General features: G+C 44.4%; 1 protein-coding gene across 12 annotated transcripts in view; it reads right to left on the bottom strand.

The window, feature by feature from the left end:
* Window positions 1-20,401, bottom strand: part of Mta3 (metastasis associated 3) — a 117,553-nt gene that overhangs the window by 54,860 nt on the left and 42,292 nt on the right. For 11 of the 12 annotated variants that reach the window (NM_001171052.1, NM_001171053.1, NM_001171054.1 and 8 more), the window contains exons 5-8: window positions 14,939-15,002; window positions 13,180-13,297; window positions 5,843-5,945; window positions 2,250-2,349 (exon numbers count right to left, since the gene is read on the bottom strand). In NM_001171052.1, the coding sequence (NP_001164523.1) occupies window positions 2,250-2,349; window positions 5,843-5,945; window positions 13,180-13,297; window positions 14,939-15,002 (385 nt within the window). The remainder of the gene's footprint in view (window positions 1-2,249; window positions 2,350-5,842; window positions 5,946-13,179; window positions 13,298-14,938; window positions 15,003-20,401) is intronic. The other variant, NM_054082.2, reaches the window with a different exon arrangement.

Here is a 20,401-nt window from a genome sequence, read left to right as displayed (position 1 = left end):
CACACACACACACACATACATACATATATATATATAATTTTTATTTATTTATTTTCCTGAACAAAGGCTGTGCTGCATGTTCTTTAGCAGTGGGATGCAGAAAGTCACTGTGGCTCCCAGGCCCACACATGGGCTCCATCAGGCAAATAGGCCCAGCCACCAACTGACACACATCAGGGACTGGCTTTCCCACTCTGGGTCTTCAGTCAGGGCAGAAGGCACCTGCTAGAGTATATAATAAGAGCACATGCCCAGTTTTCTCTGAGAAGTACCATTTCCTGAGAATGGTTAAATGACAAAGGACTGGTTACAGATAACATCCTATCTACACAAAGCAAGAGCTCGCAGCATTGGGGGCCCAGCTTCCTGCGTTCTTAAAACGGTGAGGAAAAGCGTGTTTGGCTGGTGTCGGTAGGTCGGCCAGAGAAGGCATGCCCAGCACGTGGGAAGCTCAGTGAATCCCATCACCCCATGTCATCATGCAGCGAGACGGATGGGAAGCAGCGCTTGTGTCCCACAGGGCAGGGGACCACAGGAGGAGCCTGGAGAACACAGGTGCACGCTTCAGATGAACTCAACTCTTAAAACCTAAATCCAGGAGGTTTGGCTTATCAGACAAATTAAGGCTCATTAATCCATGGAGTTACTCAAGTGACAAACCAAGAGAATAAACTACACTGAGATGGCTCAGAAGGTAGAGGTGCAGGGCCCCAAGCCTGACGACCTGGGGTCAACTCCTAGAACTCACAAAGGAGGGAATGCTGGGAAGCTGCCCCTCTGACATCCGAGGATACACACACACACACACACACACACACACACACACACACACACTAAAAGCAGACCCCAGAAACATAAAAAAGAAAAGCGTAGGTCACATTGAGACATTTGGGGTTATAAATTTTCACCCTGTTAAGCATGATTTCACAACATGCAGCCACATTCTGAGGAGCAGGACTCGGGAGTCGGCATGCCGATCAATACCAGCTGGAGCCGAGAATAACTGTACACAAGTTCACAAAAGATGCTGTGAAATTTAAAATGCAAAATTCATGAGTAAAAACAAAAGAAAAGTTTACAAGTGTAATAGACCTTGAATAATGCAGGAGGTCACAGCGACTTAGGCAAGTGTCTTAAACCTGAGCAACACCAGCCACTGAGGGCCCATGCCCTTAATCCCAGCACCTGGGAGGCAGAGGCAGGCAGATCTTTACATTTAAGGCCAGCCTGAACTATAGATCAAGTTCTAGGATAGTCAGGGCTATACAGAGAAATCCTATCTTAAAACAAAACAAAACAAAACAAACAAACAAACGAAAACCCAAACCTTCTATCTCAGCATTTGAGAAGCTGAGGCAAGAGGATTTCTAGCAGCTGTAGGTGGGACAAGGCTCTAGAATGAGAGCTTGCCTTAAAAACAACAGGCGCAGGAGATGGCTCAGTGGGTAAAGGTGCTTGCTGCTAAAACCTGACAGCCTGAGTTCAACTCCCAGAGCCCATGTAGAGGGAGAGAAGAAAGCTGTCCTCTGACCTCTGCCCGACACCGTGATATAGTCATTCACCTACGTGCACCGTGCACTCACACGCACAACACAAAGTTAAATCAAAACAGCAATAAAACCCGCACCAAGTAATCCTGGCACTGAGATAGAGGCAGGAGGATCAGAGTTCCAAGGTCCCCCATATCTAGGCAGTGAATTCAAGGCCTGCCTGGGCTACATGAGTCTGTCTCAAATGTCTTTTTGAATAAACATTTGAGTGTGCTTGGGAGTGTGTGTTTGAAATTCCTGAATATGAACAAAGAATAATAAGTATGAAAATGTCATAATAAAACACAATATTTGAACACCAAAAATTATTTAAAAATTAACCCCCAAAGTGAAATGCGGTTACCATAGCAATAATCTCAATTGTGATAGCAACAATAATCCTTTAGGTATTAAAAGGAATAAAATACTTTATGTGACCCAAAGTCAAGTAGATAGATGGACAGGGAAAAGCACAAAGCTGGCAGAAACTGCCACGCCAGAAGGTGAGGTGTGTCCCGCCACTCTCTATTCGCTCCCTAATACTGTTCACCGGTCTCAGCTCACAAACAAGAGGTCACTCCGGTTAACCAACTGCTAACCTGAGTCAACTTGGTAGACAAGGGCTAGCGGCCAGAGATCTCCGAGTCTCCGGAACTGTTATAATGGTTCATAATTGAGCAAGGAGCAAAAGCTAACCCCAAATGGCAAAAGCCTTCTTACCAAGGTGATGTCTCGGGAGGCTGCGGCTGCACTCATGTGAAGGCTGGGTTGCCTCACGGAGCTGCTGCAGTCCAGGGCTCGGGCAAATGTTCCCACGGCACTAGGGAGCAAAAACAGAGAACAGTAAGCCATCTACTCCTTTAATAAAAGATTATCACCTCTCCAGCCCTCTGTCCCAGCTTGCTTTATAAGGCTGGAATAGACACTATGAACAAAAGCAACTTAGCGAGGGAAGTTCCAAGTCCCGGCCCATCACTGAGGGAGGGTGAGGCAGGAAACTGGAAGCAGAAGCTGAAGCAGAGACCATGAAGGATGCTGCTCACCGGTGTGCACACGGCTTCCTCAGTGACCCAGGACTGCCTGCCTAGTGGAGCACCACTCCTAGTGGACCAGACCTTCCCCTGTTAACCACTAATCAAGAAAAGACGCCTTAGACTTAGCTACAGGCCAATCTGAGAAGGGGGTTTTCTCAATTGAGGTTCCTGCTTCTTAGATGACCCCAGTTTATGTCAAGTTGCCAAAAAACTAACCCGTTCACCGTCTGTTATTTTTTATTAATTTTTAAAGATTTATTTATTATTCTATCTAAGTATACTGTAGCTGTCTTCAGACACACCAGAAAAGGGCATCAGATGTCACTATGGATGGTTGTGAGCCACCATGTGGTTGCTGGGATTTGAACTAGAGACTTTTGGGAGAGCAGTCAATGCTCTTAACTGCTGGGCCATCTCTCCAGCCCTAGTTTTCATTTTATAATTTGTGTGTGAGTAGGGTATCTGTGCGTGCATGTGTGTGTGCCTGTATGTATGTGTGCACGCACCTCTGTGTATGTGTGTGTGTGTGTGTGTGTGTGTGTGTGTGTGTGTATTTTGGGGAATGCAAAGCCATATGTGTATGTGTGCACACAGAGAAAGCAGAGGTTAGCTCCAGCGTTAGTGGTAGGAGCTGTCTCCCTTATTTGTGAGAGAGTTGTTCATACTAGAACCCCAGGGCTTCCATCTAGGACAGCAAGCCAGGGAGCTCCAGGGTCTCCCAACTGGGCTTTCCAAGCGCACACCCAGCACACACAGGTCCTAAGGACTGAACATCCTGCTTTAGCAGCCAGAGCTTTACTGACGGAGCCCCGTCCCCTGCCCCTGCCTTTGTGCTTTAACTGGGAGCAGGAACTAAAAACAGAGACTGTGGAGGAGGACTACACCCTGGGGTAGTAAGTCATTAACTGTAAAAGAAAGGGAAAACAAGTTGCTGGGTGTTTTGGAATTAAGTATCAATTGAAAAGTCTTTTTCTCGGTTAAAGTCTAACACAGACTAAGTAATCCTGAGCAGTACTGGCATGACACCATAAAGAACTCTGTTCTGAGCTTCGTTTCCTGTACAAACTCATCGGCATGAAGGATGGTGTGGTGGCAAATCCCTTTAATCCCAGCGTTCAGGAGGCTGAGGCAGGAGGATCTTTAAGAGTTAGGAGCCAGCCTGGTCTACATAGTGAGTTCCAGGCCAGCCAAGGCTACAATAGTGAGACCGTATCTGAAAACAAAGCAAGGGCAAAAAGATATTGTATGAAATTCCTTTCGGGCTCTGTAAACTACATATGAAACATAAAAAACTTTCATGTTTAGTCTCGGGATCCATCCCCAAGGCAGCTCATCAGGCAGACACCAAATCCGCAACAAACCACAAAACCTGGAAGCTGAGAAGCTCTGCTGCCAAGCACTGGCGCCTATGTAGGTAATTATCATTCAAGCAAGGAAAAAACAAAACCAAACCAAGCCAACCCAAACCTGTGTGGTCATAGAAAAGGGAGGGAAGAGGAGTCTAAAATGCCGTGGGGCAGATCATTTGGTTTTCAGAACAGAACACAGCATTTGGTATTCAGATGTGCTCAAAAACAGGAAGAGGAAGCTAACGGAGGAGTTTGACTACCAGTGTGAGGCAAGTCCTAAAGATCCACTGTGAATCCCAGTAACGTTTCCCACATGGATGTTAGAACAGAAACCCTTCCTGTGGCCTTCAAAATAATACATTTTCTACTATGCCATTTTTTTTTTCTAAAGATTTATTTATTTATTAAATGTAAGTACACTGTAGCTGACTTCAGACATACCAGCAGAGGGCATCAGATCCCATTACAGATGGTTGTGAGCCACCATGTGGTTGCTGGGATTTGAACTCGGGACCTTCAGAAGAGCAGTCGGCGCTCTTAACCACTGAGCCATCTCGCCAGCCCCCTACTATGCCATTTTTTAAAAAGCAACTTCCACAGCACCGATTTCCATTTGTAATAATCTAGAGCCTTTTTGTGTGCAAGGAGCCTTCACCCCGAGGGGTGCAGGATACATAGGCTGTCTGCTTTGCTAAACATGATAGCTGGGGAAGCTACTTCTTCCTATCGGTTTACTTAAAATATATTATGTAATAAAAAGCAAACCCTACCATACTATACAGATACTTGGTTCTCACAAAGTGAAGGTGGCCAGGGTCTAACCAATACCCACGTGAAGAATCAGAAGGGGTTAACCCTTCCCACACTCTTCCCAAAAAGACCCACCATCTCAAATTCTAGCAAAACAAAACAAAACAAAACAAAACAAAACAAAACAAAAGAAGCAAACAGACCAACAGGCCTGATTGTGGTGACTCAGGTCTTCAATCCAGGAGTCAGAGGCAGGAGGATCTCTGTGAGTTCCAGGCCAGTCAGGGTTACACAGTGAGACCCTGTTTCAAACAATCAAAAGCTAACAATAACTATAGATATCAATATCAGTCCACAATAGGGTCTCACTACGAAGCCGAGGCTAGCCCATGGCTTTGCCCTGGCTTCCCAAGTGCTGGAACTATAGATGTACACCATCATTCCCGACACCACAGACCACTGATAGCGTTCCCGACATGAAGCTACACATATATTAGACATACTGCTGTTTTGAGATCAGGTCACTTATAGCCCAGGCTGACTTGGAATTTGGTATGGCAGCTCAGATAACATCAAACTCAGGTCTTCAATCCAGGAGTCAGAGGCAGGAGGACTCCTTGGCGTTTGCCTCCCAGGTACTGGACTGCAGGTCTATTACAGACCCCACACCTGGCTGCACACTCCTCCCCTTGTTTAATTCTGCTTGGAGTCGTCTGTTATTGGAGTGATGTTAATGCATTTCCTCTGAAATGGCATTCTCTTTTGCCTCCTCACCTCTTCAACTGGACAACATTGCATCTCCAGCTGGACATCTATCTCCACGGTGGAGATGCTGTGAAGGCTGCTACCAAAGCCATTTGCATGCACATCCTTCAGTATCCAGGATGCTTTTCTCCTATGTGAGGCATTAGCAGTGAGACACACAGGCTGTGTGGGAAAGAATGCTGCTCTCACAGAGGACCTGGACTTGGTTCTCTGCACCCACATGGTAGCTCACAAATGTCTCTAACTCTAATTCCAGGATAACCGATACCCTCTTCTGGTCTCCAAAAGCAACTGGCACACATATATAGTACATTTATGTACATGCAGGTAAATACTCATACACATAAAATAAAAATAACAAGTCTTTTGTTTTTTCCTTTCACATAAAGACTTGACGCTATAGTGGCATACTCACCGGGCTACAACTAAAAACTGGTCAATCTGTCGATCCGTAAGTGGGCTATTGGGGTCCCAAACCTTAACTTCCAATTTTGATTGTTCCCTCTCATCTGAGTCTCCTGCCCAAAGACAAAGGAAAGGGAGTGTTGTTATTGACACTGTAGCACATGGTTGTTTGTTGTTATTGACACTGTAGCATATGGTTGTTATTGACACTGTAACACATGGTAGTTGTTACTGACACTGTAGCATATGGTTGTTATTAATACTGTAGTACATGGTTGTTATTGAAACTTGTAACAACGTAGTTGTTATGTGGTTACTGACACTGTAGCACAAGATTGTTGTTTGACACCTAGCATATGGTTATTGTTATGCAGTTGTTATTGACACTGTAGCATATGGTTGTTGTTATTGACACTGTAACACAGAATATAGTTGTTACTGATTGCATATGGTTATTGTTACTGACCCTGTAGCATGTGGCTGTTGTTATTGACACTGTAGCATGTGGTTGCTATTGATACTGTAGCACATGGTTGTTGTTATTGACACTGTAGCATGTAGTTGTTGTTACTAATACAGTAGCATATAGTTGTTGTTACTGACACTGTAGCATATGGTTATTGTTACTGACATTGTAGCATGCGGTTGTTGTTAGTGACACTGTAGCATATGGTTATTGTTAATCATACTATAGCATGTGGTTGACACTATGGTTACCAAAGAGTTAGAAATGCTCAAGTGTCAGGTATATAGTGGTCACATCTGAGTACATCCTTTGATAGCAGGTATGCAAAGGTTGTGATACAACCAAACCTACACCGTGGCAGCATTAGCATGCATCCCTTGAGATCCCAGGCAAGTGTAGTGGTGCGTGTCCATAATTCCTCCACCTTGGAGGCAGAGAGAGGAGAATGGACACAAATGCCAAGTCGTCCAGGACAACACACCGAGGCTTTGTCTCAGCAGCTGCAGATTGATTACAAGGCTGTCTACCTAGCCACCTTTTTTGTCTCTTAGATTTTATTTATTATTATATCTAAGTACACTGTTGCTGTCTTCAGACACACCAGAAGAGGGCGTCAGATGTCACATGGATGGTTGTGAGCCACCACGTGGTTGCTGGGATTTGAACTCAGGACCTTCGGAAAAGCAGTCAGTGTTCTTAACTACTGAGCCATCTCTTCAGCCCCTCCACTTTTTTTTTTTTTTTAATCATATAAAGTTGGAGAAACGTAGATCCAGAAATGTTCTTACCCAGCACAGATCATCTACCCATTTGAAGATTTTGGGAATCATAAATTATTTCAGTATAGTCCTTACAAACCCCAGCCATACTCCTGTGTGAAAGGACCAAGGTGTATCACACATCCTAGAAGCCGTTTCCTGGACAGCTGGAAATATCTGCTTCCTAAATAAAATTCATCTTAGTTGTACCAACTGCCACTATCTGGCATTTTTTTCTGTTATATTTAAATCAGAAACACTCAAGGAGGCCATTTATCACCATTTTTGTTGAGTATTGCTTGAAAAACTCTGGCTGATATACTGAGATATGAATCAAAGGAATAATAAGTTACTAGAATAGCATCATAAATATGAATACAAAAAGCTCAGTAGAATTCCAAAGAAAATGTAATATGAGAAAAAATCACATTCATTGTGACAATAAAAATAAGAAATACAAATAACATTGGCAGTATATTTATGTAATTATTAGGATTTCCAAAGCAAAGATGATTTGACTAGATGGTGAAGTTCTAAGTCTTTCTGATAGCATTTTTGCACAACTCTCTCATAGTATAAATTTATAAGAACTTAATTTTTGGAAGCAGATAAGTTATTTTATTAATCTACAAGTCAAACAGAATTAAGCTACAAAAAAATAGAACTAATTTTGAATGGGTTCTAGCACAGAGCTACAGTAAGCCATGCAATGCTGAGCTCAACTTGATTCCCCAACACCACAAGAATAGTTGGTGAAAGTTGAGAAGCAGGGACAGGGGACAAAGCCTGGCTAGTTACACTCTTGCTAACATGCCTAAAACCCTGAGCTCAATCCCCAACACCACATGAAACCAGGCTTAGTGGTTTTACAACACTTGGGACATAAAGGCAGGAAGAGGCCAATCTAAGCTATGTGAGACCTTGTATCACATAATAGAGAAAAACACTAGGGCATATAGTAATATATATTTGAAAATTTAAGTATTATAATCATATAAGTTATAATGGACACTAACTAAACATAAGTCCCAAGAAGCCATTGTAGCAGGTTTTCTCAAGCTAGACACTTGTGGTTTGAATAGAAACAGCCCCTACAGACTCATGTGTTTGAATGCTTGGCCACAGGGAGTGGCACTATTAGGAGGTGTGGCCTTGTTGGAGGACTCATTGGCACTGTGGGGGTGGGCTTTGAGGTCTCCTGTGCTTAAGCTCTGCTCAGTGTGGCTCACACAATCCTGGGGCTGCCTGTGGAAGAAGAGCTAAAACTCTGGGCTCCTCCAGCACCCTGCCATGCTCCCCACCATGATGATAATGGACTGAACCTCTGCAACTGTAAGCCAGCCCCAGTTAAATGGCTTTCTTTTGTAAGGTGTCAAGGTGTGTGTCTCTTCACAGCAATAGAACCCTAAGACAACACTTGACACTTAGGGCTGACGACATTCTGTGCATTCCCCCACGTTTGGCAGCATCAGTGGACTGTACCTAAGGTGTGCCTGTAAAATATCACCTATCTACTTCCTTCACCAATATGACAATAATGTTTATACGTTGCCTAATGTTCCCTAGGGGACAAACTTGTCCTGTGGTTGAGAATTACTGTTCCACATGTCTGCAATGTATATCTGTTTACAGTTATAGTTAAAGGGAGAGTATTATTCAGTGTGACCATGCTAGCCCCTCCAAGCCCATCTTCATGACCCTGACATGAGATGCTGCTTTAAGCAGAGGACCACAGCTAAGTGTAGCTCCACACTTTGACGAAGATGTGGTCAAGATGTGGCCCCGCCCACCACTGACTCTGCCCCATCTCTCCTGAGAGTTAAAACTATTTGAGGCTGAGCTTGGTGGCACACACCACCAACTCCAGCACCGGGCAGGCAGGGGCAGGCAGATCTCTGTAAGTTCCAGGCCAGCCAAGGCTACACAGTGAGATCCTGCTTAAAAAAACAAACCAAAACAAACTGTGAAGTCTCTCTCCTGGAGACTGGGGCTCAAAGCTGGCACTGGCTCCAGCTTTTCCTGTTCCCAGCATGAGATTCCTATTTAAGCCCATCAGTTTCTAGCAGTGTTGAGAGATCTGCGTCCTACAAAATTAGCCATGGCAAACAACACGGTTGAGCTGGGGATGTAGCTCATTGGCTGAGCTCTTGTCTAGCATGTGTGAGGAGGCCCCACATTCAATCATCAGAGAAAGGGAGAGTGAGAAAATAACATTGCTTATGGGAAAAAACGGACAGAGCTTTCAAAGCCTGGGGAAATTGCTCTGAGAGCAGTCAAATGAATAAGCTGTAAGGGTCAAAACGAAGGCTCCTCTGACATATGCACGGAGCCAAAGGTCGGTGGATCTCCCTAAACCTTGAGCCCCGGCCTCCACCAAGATGCCCATTCTGGCAGAGTTTCAGTGCAATTAAAAGCCAAGTTCAAGGTGCAGGAGTGTTTTGCCTTTTGCAAACACCACTGCTTATCTGTAAGGTAAGCGTCCCACATGGCTGTCCCATAGCAGAGAGGTGCAGCAGATTCTAAAGCCATAAACCCAGCCTTTTGGAAGCCTGCGCGGGATGGAGGGACACCTCTGGAATTCCTCAGTTCTCCTCCTGGGCTCTTAAATGTGTCTCTGAGCACTGCAGGTCTACTGAAGAGACAGACACTGTTCCTACTCGATCTGCCAACGTTTTTCCTATTTCATGACTACAGGTGAACCAATCTTGTTTTTAAAACACATAATGACATCTGCACAGATCAATTCTTTAGCCCTCAAAACAGACCCCCTTCTGAAATCCACACTCCAGTGCTGACGGGTGCATCACCCACTTATCACAACGGCCAATGCACGGCCACATGCTCGCTCTTTTTTTTTCCTCTTTTTGTTTGTTTGTTTGTTTTTTTTTTTTCGAGACAGGATTTCTCTGTGAGGCCCTGGCTCTCCAACTCAGAGGTCCACCTGCCTCTGCATCCCTGGTGCTGGGATTAAAGGTATGCACAAACTCTTTCTTTAAAGAAAAACAAAAGGTTAAGTCAGACACGTTGAACTATTTCCCATCCCAGATTATAATTTAAGACCTATTAGCCATGTTTTACCCAAATCTGGAAATCTAAATCTTAGTTTAACCATTTCACAACTAACGTTTTCATATAGAGGATAGATTTTGTCTTAAAATTCTCGTTTTATAATTCATTTAAATAGTAATTTTAAATTTCCCACATAACCTGTTGTTCTATGGAAAACTCCCACGAGGTGGTCTCAATCTAATGAAATATTTAGTATCTAATCTTCAACTTCATTACAAGCTGTGTTCATCATTCCAGCTCTCCAGTATTTGCTTTGTCAAGGGATAAGAAGCCATAAGTGAACCCTGAAACACGACACCAGATCTTCTAGAATCTATCCTGACATGGTCACAGAAAAGCAAGCCTATATCAGGCTCTGGCAAGCCTCTGCCGCCTCCTACTCGGGATATTAGTCCACATCTGCCTCCCTTGCCAATGCTAACTGCAATCTGGCCACCGGTCAAAACGCACGGGCTGGCGATCGTCCGCGCACTTAGTAAGCTTGAATTGCACCAAGTCCTAAATGCTTGTTCTCAAATATAACACCCTCTGCTGCTCATTTGCACTGCAAGCAGGTACCCAGCTGTATGCAGCTGCCAGAGTGGTGGCAATGCCTCTGGTGTGTTTTGGTTTGGTTGTTTGTCTGTTGGTTTTTATTTTTCAAGACATAGTCTTGCCACATAATCCAGGACAAAACTCAAGCACTCTCCTGCCTCAGCCTCCTCCCAAGTGCTGGATTGATAAGCACACAACACACCAGGCCCGTGCTCATGACTTTATACATCTACTGTGACTGCTAAAGCTCCTTTCCCCTAACAGAGGCTAACTAGGAAGAAGGTTCTTTAAGCAGGGAAAGGTGCGGCTGCCAAACCTCACAAGCAGAATCCCTAGGGCCCACGTGATGGAGACTGTTCTCTGACCCACACACTCACACACACACACACAGACACACACACAGACATACACAGACACACACACAGACACACACACACACACAGACACACACACACAGACACACACACACAGACACAGACACACACACACACAGACAGACACACACACAGACACACACACACACACAGACACAGACACACACACACACACACACACACACACACACACACACACACACACACACAGATACACACACACAAACACACACACACACACACACAGACACACAGACACACACACACACACACACACACAAAATGTAATAAATGTTTGGTTTTGTTCTGTTTGGTTTTGTTTTTTTGCACAGGGTTTCTGTGTAGCCCTGGCTGTCCTGGAACTCAGAGATCCGCCTGCCTGAGTGACAGGATTAAAAGCATGCACCACCACCACCCAGCAAAGGCCAGGCCTGTTGTTGTTGTTATTGTTTTTGTTTTTTTGAGACAGGGTTTCTCTGTATGCTCTGTCTGACCCGGACCTCGCTCTGTGGACCAGGCTGGCTCAAGGAATAAAAAACTTCTAAATGGCATTTTTCTCTAAGATCTACAAATGTGGTATAGTTTTGTAAATGATAAACACACAGAAATAAAGCTAACCAGTAATAATTTTAAAAATAAGCCAAAAAAATAAAGACAAAGACAAGCACCCCTCTCTAGGAAGATCTGCTTAATTATGAAACTGTGGGGTAGAGATGGCTCAATGGCTAAGAACACTCCCTGCTCTTTCAGAGAACCCAAGTTAGTTCCCAGGGTCTCTATCAGAAAGCCAACAAAGTCATCTCTAACTGCAGTCCCAGGGGACCCTATGCTTTCTCTGGATATCCCAGGTACCCACATACTGTGACATACATATACTCACATGATCCACATAGACGTATACGATAAGTCTAATCAAAGGTCTTTAAAATTTTTAAACTGTGAATGTCTCAGTTATATGAACTATACAGATCGGCCAAATCCTGACCAAGATGGGATTGCTCACTGGACTCCACTGCCCCTGAGCTTGTGGCCTGTGCTCACTAGACTCCACTGCCCCTGAGCTTGTGGCCTGTGCTCACTGGACTCCACTGCCCCTGAGCTTGTGGCCTGTGCTCACTAGACTCCATTGCCCCTGAGCTTGTGGCCTGAAGGTACTTATGATCTCCAGACAGAAGGCTGGGAACATAGCTCAGCTGACAGAGTGCTTGCCAAGTCTACATCAGGCCCTGATCCTCGGGGTGGGGAGCTGGGGGGGGGGAGCTGGGGGGGGGGATTGGATGCAGAGGAGGAGAGGGAGAATATGAAGGAATATGGATCACACATTAATTCAAAGTGCAACAACGCTAACAAGGAGTTTAAATTTTGTTGTGATTGCGGCTGTTGTTTTTCGAGGCAGGGTCTATGTAGACTTGGCTAGGCTGGCCTGGAACTCACTAGGTAGACCAAGCTACCCTCAAGCTAACAGAGATCTGCCTGCCTCGGTACCTAAAAAGGCCCGTGCCGTCACGCCTGGCACAGTGCTAACAATCTAAAACTTAAAAGCAGCAGCAGAGCCTGCGAGATGCTCAGTGGTGACAGCTTGCCACAGTGGGTGACAGCTTGCTGCCCAGACACAAGGGTCTCCTTCTCATGCCCACAGAAGGAAGAAGCTGGACACAGAAGTGCATGACTGTAATGCAGCCCTGAGCAGGAGGACGGGGTGATCCCTGGCACCCGCTGGCCAGACAGTCTAGTAAAAGAAACAAGCTCCAGTCCAGCTGAAGACCCTGTCTCACAAGGTGACAGACACCCTACAGGACGCTGACCACTGGTCTACCCCACCCCACACTCACACACAAACCTGTGTGAACCACACCCCCACACTCACACATGCATGCACACACTACACACACACATGAACACACCACACACAGAGATATACACACCCACTCACACACATATGCGTGTACACACAACCCACAGACTAACGTGCAGTCATGAAGGAGTCACGGTGAGTAGATTATTCTCTCACGCTGTCTATGCTTCTAAAATTGGAAGGCTCAGACTTTTAAACTGTCCGTTTATAGTTTGTCTTCCATGAAGGTTCCAAAAACCCTCCAGTTGTAGAACACCAGTTTCCCAGGACTTGAACCCAGAGCACACTCACCTTCTGGTAGCATGTCTGGAATGTCAGCTTGGTACTTTGGGCCCACTCTGATTTCACCTTTGTCAGCCAATAATGTTTTCACTGAAGGGTCGTATACCAGTGAGTAGAAGAAGGTATCCTGGAAAACAAAGACAAAAGCCACCCAAGTGAGATGAGCTCGGTCTACTTCTGTAAAGTGAATTATGTAACTTTAACTTCTGAGTATATAAGAGTCCATTTTAGTGAATACGTTAATCTTTAAGAAGAATACAAAATTTTATAATTTGTTTTAATATGAAAGAAAGCCATTAATTACTCTAGTACAGAGTTTTGCCAAGCTATAAGGAAGGCTGAGGCAGGAGGATCTTTTGAGGCCAGTCTGAGCAACACAGCAAAACTCTGTTTCAAAAACAAAATGAAGCTGGGGTGTGATGGTTACATCTTTAGTCCCAGCACTCAGAAGACAGAGGCAGGAGGATCTCTGTGAGCTCATGCATGCATTCATACAAACATACATACATAGTGAGACTGTCTCAAAAGCAAGCAAGCGAGCAAACCAAAAGCCACATATATTGACTAAATATACAAGAGTAAAGCTTACATGTGTGTGGTTTTTATTTTTACTTTATGTGTATCCGTCTTTGCCTGCATGTGTGTCTGTGTATTACACACAATCCTGAACCCACAGGAAAAGGCACGGGATCCTCTGGAACTGGACTTACAGGTGGCTGTAAGTTGCCAAGTGGGTGCTGAGAACAGAGCCCAGGTCCTTTACAAGATCAAGTGCTCATGACCACTGAGCCATCCCTCTGCCCCATCCATGAGGTCTGTTAATATCACTATGCAAATTCCGTCAACAAGTTATTATAATTCTGTCATTCTCGTCCCAGCTGTAATGTGTAGGCGTGACTATAAGGATAGACACAGCTGCAACTAACTACAGCGTTTACCACCAACCAGCCCTCACACTGAAGACTCCACTGGTTCTGTAAACGCTCAGTGAGGCCAGTGAGACTACTCAGAGGGGAAAGGTTGCTTGCAGTCCAAGACTAATGACCCGCAACCCACATAAAAAGGTAGATGGGGGCCGGTGAGATGGCTCGGCAGTTAAGAGCACTGACTGCTCTTCCAGGGGTCTTGGGTTCAATTCCTAGCACCCACATGGTAACTCACAACCATCTGTAATGGGACCTGGTATGTCTGAACACAGCTACAGTGTACTCAAACATAAAATAAATAAATAAATCTTAAAATAAAAAAAAAAGGTAGCTGTACAGAAGTGAGTCTACCAAGGTGTCCTGTGACCTCCTTATGCACACAATAGCATCCATGTCTGCCCTGTAGCCATTCCATGTATGTGCATGTGGGCAGACACACAAACATATAGTAATAATAATTTTTAAAGACAACATAACCAAAAAAGCCTCCAGTGCCCAAGAGTTAATAAGCAGAGTGACCAGGCCACTAAACTCTTAGGAATTCTGCAGAGCCCCTAGAGCGTGAGCCATTTACTCAAAACCTAGGGCCAGAGTGAGAAGGAACGAGGCTCAGAGATAAACACCCACATCTCTGTCCTGAGCCTCTCACTGGCAAGTGGCAAAGGCCACTGCTTTTGATGACTCTGCCTTTAGCCTGGACAATGCTACTGCCGAAATGCACTCTGGTTGGTGTCGCCTTGCAAGGAAGGCACAATAACACGCTGGCCCAAAAGGACATCCAAAGTGTGGGCTTCGTGTGAAGTAACGGAGAGAAAACAAAAGCGGAGACGGCTGCAAATTACCTCCTTGTCAAGGTATGACAACACGGATTCTGTCTCATTCAGCAGGGCCACGCTGCACTTCCCCCTGGTAAAGAAAGGAACACACGACAGGTGTTACAGTCTCAGTGGTTACATACTAGCTAGGGACACTCAGATCCTGAGTGTAGATGAAAGTCTCGATGACAGCCAGGGACATACTGAGACTCTTCAGATCAACTTTACAGTCCTGGTCTCCAGTGACCCGTACAATAAAGCCTGGTGACAGGCATTTAGAGGCCAGCCAGTCCTGGCAACGTTACTAGACAGAAAATCATTACAAAAGACACCTTACAGGCGCTTCCTAATTATACACTACAAAAGAAAGAAACCCAGTGAAAGCCTCAGGCTAACAGTGAGACTCTCAGGCTATGAAAAAAGCATTGAGGTGAAATCGCGCAAAAGGGGTCTTCGGTCATCCCTATACAAAGAGCACATACAATAACAGTCAGACCTCTTTATGGGAACCTGGAAATAATGTGCATTCAGGATGTAACCAACTGACCACTCCTGGGACTATTGTAAAGGCTGATTCAGCTTTAAATGACTCCTGCAGAGCAAGGGGCAAAGTAAGGTTCCCACATCCTGGAATTGAGGCCTAGGGTGGAGCCCTGAGGGTGACTTCAGAAGTAAGAGGCAGGTACTATGTAGCCCTGGCTTGCCTTGAATTCACAGATGCAGACCTGCTTCTCAAGTGCTGAGATTAAAGGTGTGTGCCACCATGTCAGGCTGAGAAACTTCAATTATAAAAGGTAGAAGGACGGATGACAAATACTTTCAAAGTTATTGTCCATTGGTTTAAGAACAGTTTACTCTAAGCCACAATAACCATGCAAACATGCAAAGCCAAACACTACAAGAACACGCACCAGACAAGGCCTCTCTCTCAGATCGCTAGGGTGAAGTACTAGTCAAAGAAAAACACCAATTAAAAGCAAACAAAACAAAACAAAATACAACACCACAACTAAAATGCTAAAGCACTGATCAAAAGCAAATTTTCTAGGTGGCCGAGTGCTGTGGATAGCCCTGGGACTAGTTAAATTTGATGTTAATTCCGTTCTCCCGAGAGTGGTTGTGAATGGGAACTGAGTCAGCACTCAGGTGTTTTCCTGTAAACCTGCTTCCCACCTAAATTTATAAAATAAAGGAGAGCTGATGGTTGGGCAGATAAAAGGGAAGGTGGAGCAGAAGGTGGAGAGAGAGAAGGAGAAAATGGAAGAGGGAGAGGACGCAGAGGAGGAGGAGGAAGAAGAAAAGAGGAGCAGAAGCACATGGTCTGGAGAAACAGCAAGTTCAAAGGGGTCTCATAGATGTGGAAGATGGGAGTGTAGCGGTAGATCTGCCCAATTTAGGTGTGGAGATTCACGAAAACAGGCGTGGCCCCGCACACCTTCGTTCCCAGCACTCAGGAAGGCAAAGGAAGCTGCTTGCTCCCTGGAGTGACATCTGTCTCAAAAACAAAACAAACAAAAAACAATAATAAATCAATTTAAAATTTTTAAATGAAAGTTTTCTAAGATCTGGGTTGAGAAGGACCCCTTTTTTCCTTCTGTTTTGTTTTGTTCTGTTTCTTTTCTTTTTCTTTTTCTTTTTTTTTTTTTTAAGTTTCCTAAAATTTGTTTGTAGCAGGAATAATGGCCCACACTTGTAATCCTAGCATTTGCGACTCTTAAGAGTGGATCACAAGCTTAAAGTCACCCGAGTGAGTTCCAGGCTCACTGTGTGTGTGTGTGATTTCTTTTAAAAACAAAAAGCTAAAGGAAGGATCTTAAGCAGGTAAACTGCACTAGTACATGTAGATATTATACATCACACACTCACACACACACATATACACACACACACACACAAAGCTGCTAATTCTCCATCAGGTGTCTTGGGCTTGGCACCACTGGCTGCCATGGGAATAGGCGTGTCTTTGTTGCAGGGCCTGAATTATGGGTAGCAGCAACTGCAACATAGATAACATCAGTATCCAATTGTGACAAGCAAAGCTTCCCGGGCCCATTTAATGTTCTATGGGAGGCCATCCTTCACTGAGAGCCACTGTTAAGAGCTACAAGTTGCAGGCTAATAATCCCTAACATTTCAGAGTGCTTATTCAAGAGTGTGACTTTGTAGGTTTTTAGATTATAAGTAGAACGGGACAAAGAAGAGAGACAGTTTAGATACTTCTATACATTTCTATTCAAATACTTATTTTCTATTGTAATACTTAAACAGGATAATTTTAACTAATAAAAATTAAGAGAAGGCAATTTGGGAAGCAGAGGGTACAGCCAAGGTGAAAAAGAGCCTTCTAGGCGTGAAGCCCTGGGTCTGATCTCTAGCGCTTGGTAAATGGGAGAGGGGTAGCGCCTGCCTAGACCCATCACTTGGGCAGTAGAAGCAGGAGCACTGCAAATTCAAAGTCATCCTTGGTTACCTAGGGCGTTCAAGGCTAGCCTGGGTGATGTGAGCCCAGTATCAACAAAAGCAAAACCAAACAGCAGCGCCAGGAAGACACTCCATCACTCTCCTCTAAGTGTTAAGAGGAATTAAAAAGCCAAGAAAAGAAGGTTGAAGTTTAAATTCAGTGTCAGTGGGTTCTGTAAATAAGAGACAACATCAAGTAGTGTTAGGGGAAATCCAGTGTGTCCGTGGCCTGTGAAGAACACAGACTTGGTAACAAAGAGGAAAAGAAACAAAGAGGACTCAGAGAAGGAAAACCCTCTGCCAGACCCCTGTCCCCTTTCATTAGAGGAACAGGGAGTTCCAAACAGTGTAAAGGAAGACTGTCCTCTCCAGGTCGGATGACAGAGACATCGTGTTATCATCAGGACAGCCTAGACAGCCTCACGGCATGAAGACTGTGTGAGGACAGAGAACTCCGCACCAAGATGCAGACTAAAGTACATCAGCACTTAAGGCAGGGAGTGCTCCTCAGCCAGGACACTGCATCTTCCAGACACGGCGGGGCTGTCAGAGACCGTGATAGCATGCACAGGGCCTGCACAGCTGCAAACCAGACAGATCCCAGCACTGAAGAAGAAAAACAGTATCTATGGTGGTTTGAGTAGGTTTGGTCTCCATAGATTCATGTGTCTGAATGCTTGGCCCTGGGGAGTGGCACTGTTAGGAGGTGTGGCCTTGCTAGAGGATGTCCTTGCCTTTGGATCAAGATGTAGAACTCTCAGCTCCTCCAGCATCAAGTCGGCCTGCACGCTGCCATGTTCCCATCATAATGGACTGAACCTCTGAACCTGTAACCCAGCCCCAATTAAATGGTTTTCTTTATAAGAGTTGTGTTGTTCTTAGTGTCTCTTTGCAGCAGTAGAACCCTAACTAAGACAGGGTCCCACCCTTAACCAAGAAGCTATTTGCAATCAACACCTTCTGAGACAGGGAACAACAGTTCTCTCCAAAGGAGTGTCACTGGGTTTATCAACCACATTCCAGGGTGTAGTTGGCCAGAAGCTGCTTGTATTCTAATGCTAATATTGGGCCTCCAAAACTGGTTGCCCAAAATTATTTCTGATTGGTGAATAACAATGCCAATAGCCAATAGCTGGACAGAAGAAACATAGGTGGGGTTTAGGTTTCTCAGGCTTGGGGTTGGAAGAGAAACAGGGGAAGAAGAAGGTGCAGGAGGAGGCAGGAGAACCCCATGGGTTAGGTGAGCCATGAAAATGTGGCCCAGAAGGCTGGCCAGTTGAAGTAAAGAGCAGTCCAGATGAAACATAATAACTTGGGGTTATCGATAGGAAAATAGATTTTAACAGCAAAGAGGGTAGCTAGTTGTCTGGCTCATGTACTGTCTAAGATTTATTGTAAATATAAAGGCTGAGTGTATCTTTTATCCAGGACCTAAATGGTAAAAGGTGGGGGAGAAACCCCGGGCCGGGATTAAATATTTCTACAACCCCAGGGCAGACGCCATGCCCAGGAGGAGTTGGCCACACAACCAGATTCCATGTTTATGTTGTTGCTTTGTTTGTCTTTTTATTTTGGGGGGTTTGGTGGGCATTTTGGTCTTTTGGTCTCATTGATTCTTCTTTTTTATTTAAAGTCTGTCTGTTTTGTTGTTGTTCCTGTTTATTTCTGAGAGAGAAAACATGAGGTTGGGTGGCCAGGGAGGTGGGGCAGATTTGGGAAGAGCTGGGAAAGAATATGACCAAAATATGTTGTATAAAAATTTTTAATTAGGGCTGGAGAGATGGCTCAGCGGTTAAGAGCACTGACTGCTCTTCCAGAGGTCCTGAGTTCAGTTCCCAGCAACCACATGGTGGCTCACATCCATCTGTAATGGGATCTGACGCCCTCTTCTGGTGTGTCTGAAGACAGCTACAGTGTACTTAGATATAATAATAAGTAAATCTTTTTAAAATTTTTAATTATTTTTTTTTAAAAAGCGTATTGGAGATGGGGATGAACTTGTGCTAGAGCACCTGCTTAGTGTGCGTGAGGCCTGGCAAGGAAGGAGGAGGGGAAAGACTGAAGGGAGAAACCCCACATATGGCTGTGGTGTCATTTCCTTGCCCCCAGTCTACTGTTAACACTAAGAGCAGAATTAGGTGAACTAAGTAACTTCAGCATGCCGAAATTATTTTTAAATGAAAATACTGTTTTAACTTTAAATTGTGTGTGTGTGTCTGAGTGTGTATGTGTGTGTGCGTGTCTATGTGTGTGTGCGTGTGTATGGTTATGTGCCTGTGAATCAATCCAGGTGCCTATAGAACCCTGAAGCATTACTTACAGTCATTGATGTCATCCTTTTGGCTAATTAAATTTTTATTTACAGATAACCAAGAAAATTGTAAAAATCTAATTTCTTAAAGCAATGTGCAAGAAGAAAATGATCTTCATTAGAGCTTCTTTAAAACTATTTAAATAATTCACACTGGAGTTCTGTTTCATTGCTTATATGGAGTAAGACATAGGAAGGACAGAAAGACATAGGAAGGACAGAAAGCTGCATTAGCTTGTCTAGTTGGCACAGTTTGGTTGAGGCCTGCTCCTTTTAATATCACTGTTAAAACTATTTTGTATTCAGTGTCCATTTTGAATACAAAACTATTTTGTATTCAGTGTCCATTTTACTCATTAGGTGGAATTAAGTCCAGGTTGTCAGACACTACTTCCCAGAAGTAATTATCTATAGGTGACACTGAAAAATGCTACTAATAACCCAAAAAGTTATGGCTGAATCTCTTGTACTCTGTTAACTCAACGTTCTGAAACTCCCCTGTCCCCCACCCCTCTTACCTCACTCAGGACCAATCAGCTTAAAGATGAGCTGATAATACTTTGTCGAGTTAGACAAAATGCTATACCACTTCACTGCTTGCTTTTGAACCTATGAACCTGGTTTCTCCTATAAAAAGCCTACCCTGAGAGCAGGCTGGTACCACACTTAGACTTCTGAGTCCTTTTTTTCAGTCCTAAACCTTCGGTCTTGTGGTATGT

Source organism: Mus musculus, chromosome 17, assembly GCF_000001635.26.
Source record: "Mus musculus strain C57BL/6J chromosome 17, GRCm38.p6 C57BL/6J".
Taxonomy (NCBI): Eukaryota; Metazoa; Chordata; class Mammalia; order Rodentia; family Muridae; genus Mus; species Mus musculus.
Note: the sequence above shows the minus strand (reverse complement) of the source record. Positions and strands in the feature narration are given on the sequence as shown.